Source organism: Protomyctophum parallelum, assembly GCF_964188405.1.
Source record: "Protomyctophum parallelum genome assembly, chromosome: 13".
In the NCBI taxonomy this organism is placed as follows: Eukaryota; Metazoa; Chordata; class Actinopteri; order Myctophiformes; family Myctophidae; genus Protomyctophum; species Protomyctophum parallelum.
In genome coordinates, this window is record NC_139708.1 from 33,355,954 (window position 1) to 33,374,282 (window position 18,329).

Here is an 18,329-nt window from a genome sequence, read left to right on the forward strand (position 1 = left end):
GAAACAGATAGAGGTGGACAGAGGTGTGACTGAGAGGAAGACACACACAAGGAGACTCAGAGCCAGCTGATCATTTGCCATATCGTATTTATGTTTATGTTTGGATTTCAAAGGGGGGAAGGAAAGCTGAACTGGCAGTCTAGTTTTTCGTGCGTAAACGGCATAAATTGCCCTCCAAAATTGTAGGAGTTCTTCCTGCTACACCTTTTAAGCTGGAAAAGATATTTCGAGGTAGTGACCCCTGGAGCTTTTGCTGCCTCATAATAATATCTGCTTTGTTTAGCCTATAGGTCTCATGCGTAATATCCGTGCGTCTGGCTTTTCGTTATCCATATAATGAGTCTTACTTTGCCTTGAATTTGCCCATAGTTTAAATGAATGATACCGATCCTAATTGACTTTTCTCTTTTCCACCCCCTCCCTCTCAATTACATTTCAGCAGGGCAAGAGTCACTGCGGGAGCGCCGCGGATTACAATGATACGGATTTTGGAAGTTTGGGTCACCTTGGTGACAGTTTCTTTGCTGAGCAGCGTGGCTCTCGGAGGATACGGGCTGAGCATGTTCGCTGCGCAGTCCTCGCCGCCGGACCCGTGCTACGATGAGAACGGCAACCCGCGGCGATGCATCCCCGACTTCGTCAACTCCGCGTTCGGTAAGGACGTGCGCGTCTCCAGCACGTGCGGCAGCCCCGCCGCAAGGTACTGCGTGGTGACCGAGAAGGGCGAGGAGAGGACGCGGGACTGCCACACGTGCGACGCCGCCGACCCGAAGAAGTGTCACCCGCCCGCTTACCTGACGGACCTCAACAACCCGCACAACCTCACCTGTTGGCAGTCCGAGAACTACATGCAGTATCCGCAGAACGTCACGCTCACGCTGTCGCTGGGGAAAAAGTTCGAGGTCACGTACGTGAGCCTGCAGTTCTGCTCGCCGCGGCCCGAATCCATGGCCATATACAAGTCCATGGACTACGGGAAGTCGTGGGTCCCCTTCCAGTTCTACTCCGCGCAGTGTAAGAAAATGCACAACAGGCCGAACAAGGCGACGATCACCAAGCAGAACGAGCAGGAGGCCATCTGCACGGACTCGCACACGGACATGCACCCTCTCACCGGTGGCCTCATCGCCTTCAGCACACTGGACGGGAGACCGTCGGCGCACGACTTCGACAACTCGCCCGTCCTCCAGGACTGGGTGACCGCCACCGACATCAAGGTGGCGTTCAGCCGGCTGCACACGTTCGGCGACGAGAACGAGGACGACTCGGAGCTGGCCCGCGACTCCTACTTTTACGCGGTGTCGGACCTGCAGGTCGGCGGAAGGTGCAAGTGCAACGGCCACGCGTCCAAGTGCGTAAAGGACCGAGAGGGGAATCTGGTGTGCGAGTGCAAGCACAACACGGCGGGGCCGGAGTGCGACAGGTGCAAGCCTTTCCATTATGACCGACCATGGCAGCGAGCGACGGCCAGAGATCCAAACGAATGTGTTGGTAAGACAATATTTATATTTAAAATATATACCTACATATATTATTTTCCACATGGCATTTATTTTGAACACGAGCACAATAACCAAACTGTTCACTCTCAGAGTTACAAATATGTCTACTGATCATATTTTACTGTGCATTTGAATTAATGTTACATTAATTCATTTAATTGAAGAGTCGAAGTAGCTAATTTCATTAATGCTCTGCAGTCGATATTGCCATTACGCACAAACAGGCCCAGTTTTGCGCGCAATAATCCTCATTACAAAAACGTTCTACAGTAATAACATATATTTTTGCTCCAGTCCACGAATTTCTTATTGTGAATGAAAAATGTACTATAGCTACAATTCAATTAACAGGGACAGATTTTTCTTGTATTTGGCGGTGCGTCAAAGTGGATTTATTTTAAGAAATCTAGACTATATATTTTATTAAACTAATGTGAATTCGAGAGTAAATCTGATCTAGTTTAGACTAAACTTTAGTCTTCTAAGGGTTCAATTTAAGGGTGGGGAACGAGAGTCATGGCCCTTACATTTCCAAGCATTATCCTACACCCATGAGTGGCCAAGATATAAAAAACCTGAATCAATAACAATAATTACCTTGAAGTTTAAATGCAATGAAACTATTGCTGCAGAAATCATTTTAATTGTAATTATCATACATAGCCTATACATATTCATTATGCCATTAAAAGCTTTCATTTGCAGCAAAAACACACTCGAATCACAATATGTTATATATTAGGCCTACAAATATATGGGTCAATTCTGATTTAAAAAATAAATGCATCCTTTGTTAATTTTTGTGCAGTTCAGAAGGGATTTGTTTAAGGTTATACATGCAGGAACCTATTATTTACATTGTTTTAAAAACATTCGCCTTTGAGAATGATATTAATAATGATGTAGCCTACAGTACAGTATAGCTATGTCATGACAAATTTTAAATAATGTAATTTACATCTTGTAAGAAACTATTTAACAGCATTTAATTCCTATCCATTCCCCTTATCCACGTTCGTGTATGTTATGTTGAATACTGATTTTAATCTCCAGAAAATAAATCTGCAAAAAGAAAAGAAAGGGCAGGAAGTTATTTCACCAAACAAGTGCGGGTGCCTGAGTGCGTAATTGCATTTTGACCAGTGTTTCCGACTGTATAGTGGTTCAATAGGAAGGAAACATTGCAGCTGCACAGATAGACGGCAGGGGCGTGTTGTGTTTCCCTAAGCAGGTGCTTTTATCAGATTGGATGGGCGATTAAGGCGGGTTTATTGACATTTTTGGCACGTTGAGTATAAACTGCCACTTTGGAACCAAGTAAGCCATTCAAAGGGGTGGACAAAACATGAGGTAATTGGAACCCTGTTCTAAGTTTGTATTCTATCAGCAGAGTTTATTTGCTGCATAGCTTATTTTCAACAGAGCTGGGTGGCTTGTATTAACACAGCCACAGATCAAGCCCCTGATCTACAGTGAACCTAAAGTGGGGAAAAGCAACAAGTTCCGACACTGCCATGGTTTGCTCAACGACACGGAACAAGTGAACAACTTGTTCTCCTTGCCCTCCGCTTTTCGCCTCTGCAAGGCCAGCATGTTGAGTGTATTTTACTGAAACAAAAGGTTGTCACTTGTGGCATCCATCACGCTGTCAGCGAGAGGCCCCTTTCACCACCTCGCTTTTTATTGTGAGCAGTGTCATCAGATAAAGCTTCGGAAAAGCCAAAATAAGCACGCTGTCCAAGGGAAGGGAGGAGAACAATAAGGGTGGCCCGACACCTTATTGTGAAAGACGTCTCAGGGGAGGAGTTGTGTCCATTGAGCTATAGAGAGAATTCAAGTCAGGGTAGCTGGTGTAAGCAATCCTTCTTGATCTGTCCATGTTGGCCTATGACTTTGTACTGGTTCTCTGATGGTTAAACTTAATGATTTATTTATTTTCTATCAATTACACACCCCATGAAACCTATACCGGAGACTCCACCGGAGTCAAAACATGTCCATGATTTCAAGGCTTCATGGGGTGTGTAATTGATAGAAAATAAGTCATTTTTTGGGCGAACTACTCCTTTAACTTGTCCTGTGTCAGCTCTGTGCTTGGTCTGCTCTTTTTTCCCTCTACACCAAATCTCTATGCAAGCTCACAATGTGTCGCAAATCTTCCGACCATGGAATAAGGATGCTATAGGGTTTAAGTGATTGATGAAGTGTGAATTAGACTTAAGACACTTAACTGAGACCAGGTTAGAGAAAAGGACTGAGGTATGGTTATGGGAGAGTAGTTGCTAACAGTGAATGGCGGCAAGCGTGAAAGTGAGCAGGACTAAGTCAATTTCCCATGTCCTTGCATGCGGGGTTGCCATTACATTTAGTAGAAAAGTATTTATATTGGCAGCGGTAATACCCACGTTTTGCATTCCCATCAACTGGTGTCGCATGAAATGCAAATCCTCGCCATAAGACCTGCAACCTGTTCCGCATTTTTATGAAACGCAGCCTACTCTTCTTTGTTAGAGAATGTTCCATGATGGTATTTGACCATGTGCCACCAGATAATTTACTTAAAGGCACATATTAGATTAGAAAAAGACACATGCACGTACACACACACACACACACACACACACACACACACACACACACACACACACACACACACACACACACACACACACACACACACACACACACACACACACACAGACCCAGTGACACGCCAGGCTCTGGGTATCCCAGGCAGCTGCTTCATATTCAGTGTGTGCACAGCGTAGCGTTGACCCCTGACAGTCAGGGCTGCGTTCCTCCCTGGCCTGACTGATGGGCTGTGAAGGGAACTGTGGGAAAAGCCTCCCTGCCAAGTGGGTTTTGAGGCAACTTGAAAATGGTAGCCTTAGTCATTCATACGTGTAATTTTACACTTGTTCAATTTCGACTTTGTTTTTGCTGTCCCGCTGCCATGCAATGTTCTGTTTTATAATGACGGAGGTTAAGACGAGCTTCATTTCCTTATGCTGTACCTTTTTTCGTAAGCGTTCGCTTTTCACCTCCATGCCCTGTGCCTGAACAGTCATGTCTTCATGATAGAGCATTTTCTATTGGTCTGGGTGTATTTTGGTAAGGCAAATAGAGGGATTTGCAGCTTGTAATTTCAGCATGACATCCATCCTGCGCTGAGGCTCTGTGCAACTCATTGTGCATGAGGTTTCTGACACCAGGTCAGTGAGTGTAACTCTCACCCATATTAAACCGCTGGTTTTATCTTAGATTTTTATCAGCGCACGTTCTCTGCTCTGCTGAAAGCATTTGGCAGCTTTTGAACACACACACATCATGTATGTCTTTCTTGGTTACGAGTCTGACACGTCTGCCACCCACAAGGCAGCTGAATTGGGATGTGATTGTATCAGTTGCCTACTGGCTCTCCTCCCAGTCCAACCAGCACGTACTGGTAGCTGAGCTCTAACAATAGTGGTCATTCTGAATGCGTGCTCACAACATCCACAAGGCTTGTTTGATATATATTATAGCGTTTAGTGGAGATGTGAGAGAAAGGACAGCTTTAATTCTTATGCCAAAACCCACTATGGTCACCTGTCTTATTTAGATTTTTACACTCTTTTTTTGTTATCAAATGTTTTTTATTTTAGACAAAAAATCACAATAGAACATGTTAACATCATGAATGAAATAAAGAAAACAAAACACATAAAAATAACACATAACAGCAAAAGAAAGGAACACAGAAACAAACAACAAACAAACAATCCCACCCACCCCTCCCCCCGAGATTTTTACACTCTTGAGTTAAATTCACACACTGAATTTGAAGGTGTAGCTGTTTCAGTACAGTTTGACCTTTAAAGGCTAAACACTGATAACAGTAATATTGCCAAATGGACCCTTACGGATTGGGGTTCCAGAGATAAAAGACTATGTATGTCAAGTTGGGGTCCTTGAACGTAAAGAGGTAGACATATTCATAATTTGATATATATCCATATCCTCAGCATTACAACATACTGTAGGTTATTTCTACAGTACAGTTTGTTTGTCGTTATTTAGTTGGGTCATCGGTTGCCTGAGATCCTCTTGAGAATGCAGATTCGGCTCGCTGTTGGGCTGAGTGTATCCTCTGTGTTGGACTGGTCTTTCTCCATGTGGCTGACTGGGACCATTGCCGCTGTTTCTGCTGACTGTGGCTGGGCCGCCTCATATCCCCCGAGCTGCCAGGTCGGACCAGACTGCATGGTCTGTTCACCATCTGGGTCTCATTTCAGTTGCACCGTAGCGGCCCACCATGTGACGGCACAAAACAATGTCTCAGACGCATGATGTCATAGGTATTCTCACAACTCGCACTTTCTCCCTCATTCCTCTCTACCTCAGGTCTTTTACTCCCCCCTCGTCTCTCTCTCTCTCTCTCTCTCTCTCTCTCTCTCTCAGTCTCTCTCTCTGTGCTCTTCTCTCTTCTTCGTTTCTCCTGTCCATCAAAGTGTTCCCCTCCAGAGAAGTTGGTTTGCAGCCTGGTACATTTTGTGGCTTTAGATTTTTCATGATAATCATAGTCAGAGGATGTTATTATAATTTCTGGGCTTGTTTTTCATTACAATGATTTCCGTTCATGGTATGTTTTCATGGTTAACGGCATTACCATAACATATTCGATATGTATTAAATAAAACACAAAAACATTTCAAATTGCAAAACATTATTATTATTATTATTATTACTATGTATCTCAGACAGTACCATGTTATTGAATAAGAAACAAAAGTGATCGACAAGAGGATAAAACTAATAAAATCTCTTTGAATCTTTGGAAGTGTTACTATTATGTCACTTTATCACATTATCACAATAGAACAATTGGGATTCTAGTTTAAAATGGGAAAATCTGTTTAAACAGTCTGCGAGTATAGCAGAGTTCCATTTATGCACTGACCAGTTGTCCAGTTTAACTATCATTCAGGGATCTGCGATGTTGTGTGAATGAATGGAAAATGTCCTTTGTCTAACCAATGGGAGTCCAGAGGAGATAATGAGCAGTAAGCAGATACACAGGTGTGTTTTTTGCAATGTAAACATTAAACAAGTCAAGACAAGTATAGTGTATAGAGTATATATATACAGTATACTAATACAGCCATGTGTAAATGATCTGCACACAAACAATATACAATGGCTATAACAAAGTATTAACCCCTTTGACTATGGCATGCATTCATTTATTTTCTTATGCAATCTGTAATCTGTTCTTCTGTCATCATGAAAAGGAAACTGTCAAAATCCCAAACCTAGAAATGACAGATCCACAACACACTCTTTCTCCAAGACAATAAATCAGAGACTGACTTTTTGACAGAACAGTTTCTGGTTAACAAATCTTAGCACTACAAACCCGGAGCTCGTTTTGGATGGAGAAGATCAAACAAACAACGTAGTCCACACAGCCTCCAGGCCAAAGCATTGATTACTAGCAGAGAGAACTCTTCATGACATCACAGAATAAAGTTTAAAACCCCAGTCCCCCAAACAAACTGTTGTGCTATGACTGAGCTCTCCTTTGGGAAGGCGAGATATTTCCCTTTTAATTTCATGCAATAATACCTGTTTAGCCTCTCGTAGCGATACTAATATCACTGCGTGGATATTAGTCTCGTCCCTCTCAGTATTAGATTTTTTTCTGCAATGTCCCGCCCAATATTTGAATACTGGGCGCTGGTTGGTTATAGCCTGGTTCCAGACGAATCTGGTTGGCTCGTCAACACTTCGGCCGTGAAGTCCTCTCACAATTGAGAGGGGCCAGACTTAATCTCCCTGGGGCATTATGCATTGCAAAGGCAGATGAAGGTTGGCTACGCAAGGCTAATACGTACCTCTTGTCAACCAGTAGTGGTCCTACCCAACCACAGGATCTAAAGAGCAAGAGCGCGTGTACCTCCAACCACTGCAGTTGTGCTGCTCTTACTCTACTACCTTAGCCCTATACAGGTATATTGGATTAAAAAAAAGAAGAAAAATCACACCTGTGTGAAGTGAGCGGTTTCTTTTAATCACAAGATGACATGATGACAACAACATGATGTCACAGGGTATACATTTATTGCAGTTTTAATGTTCAGGGATACATGTTGTTAGCTCTACACAGTCATTGCCTACACAGACAACATACTTCTAGCTCTGACTAATGATAAAACAGGCCTTCGACACTGCATCTATCACAAATGGAAAGCATAATCTTAGCTCCATACTGTACTGTATATTATCATTGCCTCTTCTGGTGGTATAGGCCCACTATGACTCTGATGCGAGGTTTCTCTGCATACAAGGAGACCATAAAACAAAGGGTTGTATTTCGGGGATCTGAAAAATCCATGCTCTAGTAGAATTCAGTGTCCTCTGGGTACACACAGTGCATGTTTTGAGGATTTTGTTTTGCTGAGCTCATAATTCAAGACAGACATGACGGTCGAGCCAAAAAGGTTTCACTCAGGCTTCTAAGAGCAAACTGAAAAATGTTGTACTGCTGTGTTGTGGACAGTGGTTTAGAGAGGTGACTCGCAAAGTATCCAAGTGTTCGCTGGGTTTGAATTACCCACTTAAGCCAATCTTCAAGCTCACAATACGTCGCAATGTGATGCTCTGCAAACTTTTAGATTTGTTCTATTTCTGATTATTTAGAAGATTATTGAAATTTAGGGGTGCCAGGTTCAAAGTGGTTAATTGCTTTAAATTGTGCTTGATTACTTAGTAGTGTTTAGAGACACAGGAAACCAGGGTCAGAGAGAAGGGACACGTGCGAGACACTTGAACTCGGGTCCTTGCAACGCACAAGGAGCATGTGGTACGTGCACAAACTGGCTGAACCACCAGGAACCCCCTATGTGTTCATGTAATTTCATCATGGGCTCGTTGATATCATCACTGCCATGACTGCTGACTGACTGGTATGAGAGACATGCAGTTGGATGACATTGGGGCAGCTCTTACGGGGATTTGACTTTCATTATTTGAATGCCATTAATTCATTACTATGTAACATTTTCACTTAAACAGACTAGGATGGCGCCCTTTGGGGGATGTTAGTTTTGATATAATCTTTCATTGGTTTATATTTTTTCAACCATTTCCGTTCCACATGTGTTTTGACCCTGACATTCTTGACATAATGAGGCAGGCATTGGAAGTGTACCGGAAATTTATTCATTTATTTTATTTACAGTTAATGTATTATACAGTATATGGTTGGCATGCTTACCAAAATATGCCAGGACAGTCACAGTTGTTACAGGCCATGTCCACTGTAATGACAATGAAGCTACAGGTGGTGTCTCCAAAAAAAAGGCTATTAAAATGGATGTTACATGACTTTAACTGCTGGTTTGAATTACTTCTTCTGTTGAAGAGGACATCCATTCTACAGTATACAGACGCTCCTGTTGCTGTGTCATCATTAGTCATCATGCATCACATGTTTGCCTGCAGGTATTTTGTGTCATGAGGCTACAAGACCATTAGGGTACCGGCATTCTGTGAGCTACTGTATAACATATTATATAACAGTGTTTCCCAAACTGGGTTTCGGGTCCGCCCAACAAAGATAGGTCTCATCTGACTCTGATGAAGACAGCATAGGTCGAAATGTTAGTCTTTTTTTGTACTAGCACCTAAGAAAAGGTTTGAAATGTCCGTGCTGCTCCAGTGTCCTCACCTCCTTCTGCAACAAAATCTGTTTTGAGGTAGTCAGAAACTTAATTTGCCTGAAAATTTCTACATAAATCCTGGCTTTTATCCACTGTCTCTGCCTGTGCCTGCCTGCATGCTGTCAAAGTAACATCAGTTCATTTCATCATATAGTATCTGTTATCTTGTAACTTTCTGTAGCTAACTCCCACATGTAAACCACCCACAAACTCATTGTAAAGTACTTTAATAACATTAAATGTACTGTAAGTATGTGTGTGTGTGTGTGTGTGTGTGTGTCTCTGTGTGAGCACACTTGTGTGCGTGGGCGCTGCAGGTGTGTGTGTGCGGGGGCCCTCAGCCTTTGTCAGTTGTGAGAAAGGGAGTCTCCACAGATAGAGTATAAGGTTGGGAACCACTAGTATAAGGCAGTGACAGGCTCTCATCCGATAAGCTCGACTGCTGTGTCATTTGAGGTTTTATTTGTCATGGATACAGATGGCGTATTGCTGTGCACCATGTGTGTTTGGAGAAAGGGTAGAAACCATTATACGTGTTAAACATTCCACCCAGCCGGTAATTTCTGCGTTTACAGGCGGCTTTTCCCTCGTTGTTGACCGTGTTGAATAATAACAACACGGATGTTTGTCGATATCATGTCCAACTGGGTCCCGTGTCTGTAAACATGATTTTAACCTCCGCCACGCCACAGCTGACTGAGGCTTCCAGTATGGCAAGCGGACCACCTAGGGTGGCTCTGAGCGCACTGGAGCTCCTGCAAGGCGCTCGCTGGAGCAGGACGGCCTGGCAGTGATTAATGGGATCGGGGGAATGACACACTCCACAGCTCGGCTCCAGACCCCCAGCCAGCTCCCATGCTGTGCTGCCTCTCCTACACCCGCCCACACACACACACACCCGCCCACACACACACACACGCATACACACGCATACACGCACACACACAGAGCGCACTCCCCCAGTGTTTCTTGCCCCATTTACCCCCAGTGCCACTTACCCCTCCCCCCCAGGGGCTAAGCCCTCCTTTGGCTGGTGCCATCCACCCCGCCGTGCCGTCGTTGCAGAGGTCTTTCTGCTCAAAGACAACACATGACAACAGGCTCTTTTCGAGCTCAAAGGAGCCTTGATCCTCATTAGAATCACCCTGCAGGGTGGGCACACAATGCATTTTACGAGGGTCTTTTTTCTTTTATTGCAAACACACAATTGTACATATTCCCCACCCAGGTTGAAATCTTCGATAAACTGAATGAGCGTATGTGAGTCAGCGTATCTGATTCCAACACTGAAATTCAAATGAAGAGATGGAAATTAATATTTATATATTACATGAGAATCATATACAGTAAAATCCTGTGTTAATTAATCCATTAGTAACTGACTGTAGAAATGTAACCAAATGAACCCTTATGGGTTTTCTTTTTGTACATTCACACAGTCAGAGATATAGATTAACACTTTTATAATATTTATAGGATATGTCCCTCCATTGCTGATGTATTTATAAAGCGTAATACTGCAGTGACCCTTCTGCTGCTCCTCGTTAAGAAGCACTTATCTCCAGAACACTTTAAAATAAACAAGACATAATGAGCCCCAACTCGATAAGGACGTGGACTTGTTGGTCCCTGCATGTATTTACTTCTTTCCCAAATAACAAATGTGTGGGCCTCTCCAAGGCTTTCTGCTGCTCAGAGAAGATGTTCTACCTCCCCTAACAGCCCTCCTCCCCCGCACGCACACATGCACACACACACACACACACACACACACACACACACACACACACACACACACACACACACACACACACACACACACACACACACACACACACACACCGTGTGCTGTTTCCATCTCTCCCATCCTCTAGTGACCAATTCTTTACAGTAAGGGAATGAGGAACCACTTATTGGATTTGAGGGGATATCCAGGAGGATGGATAGAGTAGGAGAGTAGAGGAGAGGAGGCTGCAGGCTACCAGACCCCCCTGGTCCCTATGCAACTATAAATATAAATATCTCAGGGTTCCACATCTGCTACAAGGAGGATGAATCTGGGAATTCATCCATCGCTATCCTCCTATCTGCAATCTGTGTGTGTGAGTGTGTGTGTGTGTGTGTGTGTGTGTGTGTGTGTGTGTGTGTGTGTGTGTGTGTGTGCGTGCGCATACATTACATCAGAGTGTGTAGAATGATGTACAGAGGCAGGATTAAGTAGCCTTCCAGTCCATTATTATACCACAGTGGTTCTAAACCTTTTTCATTTCAAGGTCCCCATTTGATTAAAAAATAATTGTTTTATTTGGGACCACTGTGTACACTTTTTTTATCTGAGTGTGGGCAAATGGACCTATAAGGGGGTGTCTTGCGTGTGGGCATTATGCCACCAGCAGCTCTGTGGAGCAGGCCAGTCATGACCTCTCCACACATCCGCACCAAAATACTGAGTGAGTGACTTCCGTCCCGCTTGAGTGAACTTTGAGGCTCGCAGACAACACAGTTTCTCTCTGCTCTGACCGCCTGGTCGAGGGTGATTCGGGGTGATGAATGCAAGGCATGCCACTGGAGGCTGTGTTTGTGTTGAGGCAGTCAAGGGCTGGGACTTATTCTTCTTCACCGACTTTGTCTTTAGTGCTGATAATTTATTTACAGAGATAGCGAGGCTATTTTTCTCAGGGAAAGTGAGGCAGCGATATCGTATCTGCTTTCCACTCATGCAGTCAGTCCGAGAGTCAGCCTGGAAATGGCATGACCTCACAGCTCTGTGCCCCAACAACAAACAATGACCACAGCCCATGCTAGATTACACTGTGATGTAATGATACCAGGGGCGCCTGGGCTCTGTAGAGCCAGGTTTTCTTGTTTAGAAGTGACACTTCATCTATGGGTCTGAAAAGCCCATAACAACAGACTTACCACATTGATAGCCAGTGGCTATAGAGCGATGGTATTCTAAAAGTTGGAGATGACATGTGCTGAAACGTTCTTCCATTTCCAGGCCAATATCTCTTACTCTTCATGGCTCTGTGAATTTTATTAAATGGTAATAAATATCTCAATAGTCCAAAAGTAACCATGAAATTACATGAAATTGACTGTGAAATAAATAAGCCATGCTATATCACCATCTGGTGACTGACATCACACGGAAAGGCCATTTTATCCTGTGGTACATTTTAGTCATTTCATTCTTTGTGAATATAGGGCTGGGCGATATGACTTCAAATCAATATCACCATTATTTCAAACTCAATTACGATTAATATATTACGATTATATACTATCGACTGGCTTTGACTTTTTTTTACTCTTTGACTTTTTATTTTCATCCCACAATTTTGTAACCCATTTTTTTACCCGGTGCCAATTACCTAAGCTGTATCCTGGGCACTGCTCTCCCTGGGGAGAGCCCCGAACTGAGCTCATGCTTCCTTCAATGTAAGTGAGCAGGCCGCTTCTTATCACAGGGGAGTGTCCCCGGTAGGACGTATCGCGTGGAAGGAACACTCTATTCCAACCATACAATTTTTATACACCACCATTGTTCAACTAAGTATAATACAGGGTTAAGTGGTTAATCAGACTACCGGTAATTGATTTATTTGATTATGAGAAATCTATTCAAATTTCTTCGTGTAGATTTGTCGTTATAAGATACATGAGCAAGATTAAGTCAATTATTGGTTATTGGTTAAATATCCGCTTTGATATATTTTAGGGTAATTGCCGAGCTGCCGAGCCCTAGTTGAACATTTTCAAAAAACCTTAAAAAGCACACATGTTGGGAGCTTCTAGCTTGTCATTAACATTAACCTTTTATACGTGAAGATTTCAGCAATGAGACATAGCCTGCGGAGTTAGTTCAGTCAGATATACTCGAGGGGGTTCAACTTCATGCCATGCCCACGGGCGCATATGCATGCGTATTACCAAGGTACTACACTCATGCTCATTCCTACCTGCCTACGCTGACATGGCAGTCAGCTGACCAATTGCCATGTTATTTAAGCTCACCTCAGTCTCCGTTCTTCCTGCTGTCATCCTCCTGCTGTCATTGTCCCCGGACTGTTAGTATGCGCCTGTTTGTGGGCTACGTCGTTCCTCATGGGGGGTTTTATTGTATATCTATCTCCCTGCTCTTAATGTTTTATGTTGGTGCTTAATCGTGCCGAGCAGGGAGAAAATCCAGCAGAGCCGAACGCCAAGTCAAATATCATATGCACACTTATACTCATTCTGTAATAAATATCGGTAACTCTATTCGTGAGTTGTCTGACTGAAATAGTTTTAGCAGATCTACAAGCTCACAAGTCACAACACATCACACATCACAATATCACATCGCATATGTGATATTGTTATCACATCAAGTATATATAAGGCTGTTCAGGGCACACACACCTCCCACATTTTATAATGTCGCTGTCTCCTTATTTAAATGTAATTTCTTTGTAAATTTATGCCCTACTTTGTCATACTACAGTGCACCACAACAGTTGCAAAAATAGCCGACCTACGAGCACAAAACGCATTGCATTGCAATGTGTTTGTAGATCTGCATTTTTATTAATTTATTCTTTTTAATCCTGAGAAATAACAGTTTTGACATAATGAGGTTTCCACCCAACAGAAAGGATAAGCAAAGTGAACCCCATCATGCTGGGAACCCATTATGCTCAGATACACAGTCAGTCTGAAGGCTGACAGGTTGGCAGTAGAGAGCTCTGTAGTTTCATGCAGCTGACAAGACAAGAAACAAAGCCAATGGTATTTATATTCTACAGTATAGTCTATTTCTGTACAATGGTCCGGTCATACAGTAAGGCAAAGTTCAGCCAGGAAAGTTGGATTGACGGGCAACTCACAGCGTATTTCATTGCGTAGCAGAATGGACTCGTTATGCCAGTGGTTCTCAAAGTGGTCCCCCGGGAACCCCCCCCCCCCCCCCCTTCATAGACCTTTCCGGGTCCATTAGGTTCCATTTGTACACTGCCAGTGTTATTTGTTATTTATACACTACCAGAGGTATGGGGGTGTGTGGCATAATAATACCAAACTGGGGGTCCTTGAAATGAAAAAGATTGATTGAAAACCACTGTGTTATACCAAGGTTCGGCATGGCGTTCTTCTCTTGTCATGATAACACTATATAGTTGCAGGTTCACTGAGTTCCCCTTAAGTAAGATGGCTTCAGGAAGAGCCAAGCCTTTTCCTCTGCAGCCCAATTCCATGTCCTGGAAGCCACCTAGCAACCAGAACAACTTCAGGGACGAAACTGAAAGGAGTGTAAGAAAACACTCACAATGACCTCTCAATGTTTCCATGAAAACAATCATTAGCCATTAATTCTTTTCCCCTTCCTCTCGGGCAGAACGTACTGTAACCGAAGTTCCCAGCCCCCGTCCCCCCACCTCCAAAAGTAAGCTCCAAACGTTTCCCTTGTTAAGTCACATTATGAGCTTTACACTCGCTGTGATTGATGTAGAGACATGTAGAATCCTAGCAAACACTCAATGAATCTCTTGGTCTGGTTCTCTGGGCTGCTGCCGGCTGAAAACACATGTTAATTTCGTACACAAAACTATGACGAAAAATGTTCGTAGACTACCTTTTTTCACTGAGAAAAATGAAACAAATAGTAAGCTATATGAAGACTAACACTAAGACTAAATATTTTGACAATTTTGGCAACAAATAAAAACTAGACATGCATTGCGTGTTGACTGTGAATATACAGTAGCAGATGTACAAACTCACAACGCGCCATGCTGCGGCGCATTGTGAGCTTGTAGATTGGCTATTTTCAGCATGCAATAAAGTGTAAATTCAAACGCCATTACGACACCATCAAGGCTCTCCAACATTCACTTTAGTGGACAAATAAACTGTATATTTAGTCGACTAAAACTACAACTTTTCAGATGACTAAAATATGACTCAAACTAAATGAAATTCTATTCAAAAGACTGACTAATACTAAATCAAAATTTGCTGTTAAACTCAACACTGCCATGTACTGACTTCAGCCAGAATCCTTCAATCCCATCTCTACATCCTTGTAAACATCACTGCCAATGTTGAGACATGAATGGATGGATGTAAAATTTGGATTTGATCTATTGTTAAATATATCTCCAAAGTTGCAAAAAAAATGCCAATCTAACATGCTCACATAGTATAGGCCTATTGTACATTGGCTATTAAAATAAAAAGGCATTTCATGAGACTCGAGAATAGAAAATAGGGTTGAATCCTTCATTATTGGGATATACTGTACGTGTACAGTATCGTGGTAAATGCTTCCTACGTATGACCACAAAAACATTGGAGAGAGGTATTTCAATGTAGGGAGTTTGCACGTTATAAATAGGCGCTTGGAGAAGAGGAGAGAAAAGGACAATAAACATGTCAGAGCAAGGATGGATTGTCACCCAGAGGACAAGATTTACGGTCTAGAGGCTTCCTGTCCCCCCTTCTCTCCATCCCTTGTTCCCTCACCATTGGGGGGGGCGATGGAGGTGGGCGCGCGTGTCGGAGTGCTAAAATAACCTCCCTGCGCAGCGGGGAGGTTATGGAACTGAGCCAACTCTCAGCCGACCAAAGTCCCACAAGAGCTTGGCCCTGCTTGGATGTTTAGTGCAGGTCTAGATATTTTCATATCCTCTGGACTGGAGAGCCTCCCTCCTGACCACACGCTCCGTTTGGCCTACAGCAGAACCTGTGTTTTTATTCTCCGTTCTCTGTTAAAACTTAAAGTGCCGTTCATTCTATCAGAGCCTACAGCTGTGCGTCATGAGGTGAATCCATCGCGGGGTGGTCTGAATCCCCCATGTACCCCACGGAGACCTGGGCTCGTCCCACGTTGATAGGTCAGGGGTTCCCCAACCTTTCCATGCCAAGGACCCCCAAATAGCCATAGCCCCCCATTGAGTGGAATGCTTAAGAAAAACAAAAATAACCAAAATGATTATTTTCATTAAATAATAACATGAATAAATAGGGACACCAGGTTGAAAGTGGTTTAAATGGCTCATCAATAATGTTTTTTGTGTCCCCTCTTTGAAAACCACTGTGACAGGTGCTACTGATCAAACAAAAGCACCATATTGATTTGCATGATGTATGATATCTCTACCATATCTACCAGACAATCGATGTGCTGACTACCTCCTCCAATCAACTCATGTCTCATGTACTGTACTACTGACTACTAGAAAGAATCAAAATTAGGTCTTCATGATACATGAGATATGACATGGACAGACATACACACAAACTAGGGGTGGCCCGAGTTTGATTCTAAAACGAAAATCGATCCAAATGAATATTCAATTTCAAACATCACAAACAGGATTTAAATTCTCAACGTACTTGATTTCGGTTCATCCCGTGCATGTCTACATCTGTCGAGGGAAGCACGTTGTTCTAAGTTTACTTGTGTATCCTGCATGTGGTCGTCTGAAGGGAAAAAAAGAAAGATGACACAGCTGGTAGTTAATGTTGCGGATGAATAGCCTGCATTACCTTCAGAGATTACGTCAGACCAACGAGACCATTCAACTCGCTTGCTGCAACATCTCTTCTCAGTGAAAATGAATTGCAATGGGTTGACCATAAATGAAGCAAACAGCTTCATTAAAAAAATTCAGAGTTTTGGAACTTAATCGGAATGATGGGACCGTTGGACCAATGGGCAGCCTCCACCAACACAATAGTGAAATGCAGTATTTGGCAGAGGTGTTCAGGGAAGCATAGCATAATTGTTATTATTCAATTATTATAATTTTCTATTGAGGAACGAATTAAATCATGACCTTAAAATGTTAAATAAAATAAAAATGTGGATTTTGATTATTGTTACAGGCAGCACTGAAACACACACGCACACACAGGGTCAAATGAAAAATATAATCTCCAGCCCTGGCAGAGATGCATCATTCAGTGCTTGCCAGAAGGGTTGATTGATTTATTTTTCTCAAGCTAGTATACACAGTGATCTAAACATAAATTGAATGTACAGTATGTGTAGGGTGGATGATGGCTCAATCAAGCATGCATGCACACATGGCCTTAGTCAAACTAATTGGAATCTGAGCTGCATGTGAGTACCCACCTGTTGTGCATCGAGATAATCAATGCACACAAGATAAATCAGCCGTCCTCCACACTCAAGGGAGTAGGATAGAGGTTTTGTCATGACAAGTTTTATATCATAAACTCCACACATCTTATTTCCATGTGGCTGTCTACTCCATGGTACGATTACAACTAGGCATGGCAAGCTGTGTGATGTTACTTGGAAATAAAGAGAACTTTGTACTAAGAACTTTGGCTGTTATCCGTCCAACCACTAAACCTGTCACAGTAGCTTTAGGCTATCATCATTATATTTAATTTATATTGTCATTGCCTGTCAGTGTTGGAAGCAGTCCACTCAACCATAGTAAACATTTGAATGTGTAGATGGTGAGATTACAAAATCTTATCTAAAAGAAAAGAAAAACACCCTGGCATGAAGGTAATGCATCTTGTAATGCTCTTTTCTGTAATAGAATGTTCCTTAAAGCCCAGTGCAATACAAAGAAGTCTGTGGTGCTTTTTACCTTGTTATCAGTACATGATTTGCAGATGCTTTTTTTCAAGGACATTATTAAACTTAATTGTCATAAACACCATCTACTGCCAAATAATGTAACTAATTGAAAGACAAAATATTGTTTTAAATATGGCCATATATGGAGCATGTCTTGAGTGTACAGGGTTTGATGAGGTCAGATCAACATATGGAATGTCAGAACGGGTCAGCTCCATATATGGAAATCTAACGGTGGCAGTGGGGCCAGTGTCTTGACTGTACAGGGTTTGATGAGGGCCCAGGTATGGCCGGGTCTTAATCTTCCGGCCTGTTGAGAACTGCCGGGCTCAGCTGCACTAATAACTTTGGGGCGGGCTAATAGAGTTTGAATGTACAGGTACTGTATCAGAAGGGAGACATCGAAGAGGAAGGACGGGTGAGGAACTCTAAGGTGGGGATGGATCAATTATGGAATGTAAGAACAGGTCAGCTCCATATATTGAGATCGAAGGGTTTGAGGTTTGAGGTCAGATGTAGAGTTGCTGGCGG

The 18,329-nt window shown here is 42.9% G+C and overlaps 1 protein-coding gene across 2 annotated transcripts in view; it reads left to right on the forward strand.

The window, feature by feature from the left end:
* ntn1b (netrin 1b) overlaps positions 1 to 18,329 on the forward strand; it is a 58,330-nt gene continuing 40,001 nt past the window's right edge. The window contains exons 1-2 of one of the 2 annotated variants that reach the window (XM_083780094.1): positions 1 to 231; positions 440 to 1,491. In XM_083780094.1, coding sequence (XP_083636220.1) covers positions 477 to 1,491 — 1,015 coding nt within the window. In that variant the 5' untranslated portion in view covers positions 1 to 231; positions 440 to 476. The remainder of the gene's footprint in view (positions 232 to 439; positions 1,492 to 18,329) is intronic. The other variant, XM_083780095.1, reaches the window with a different exon arrangement.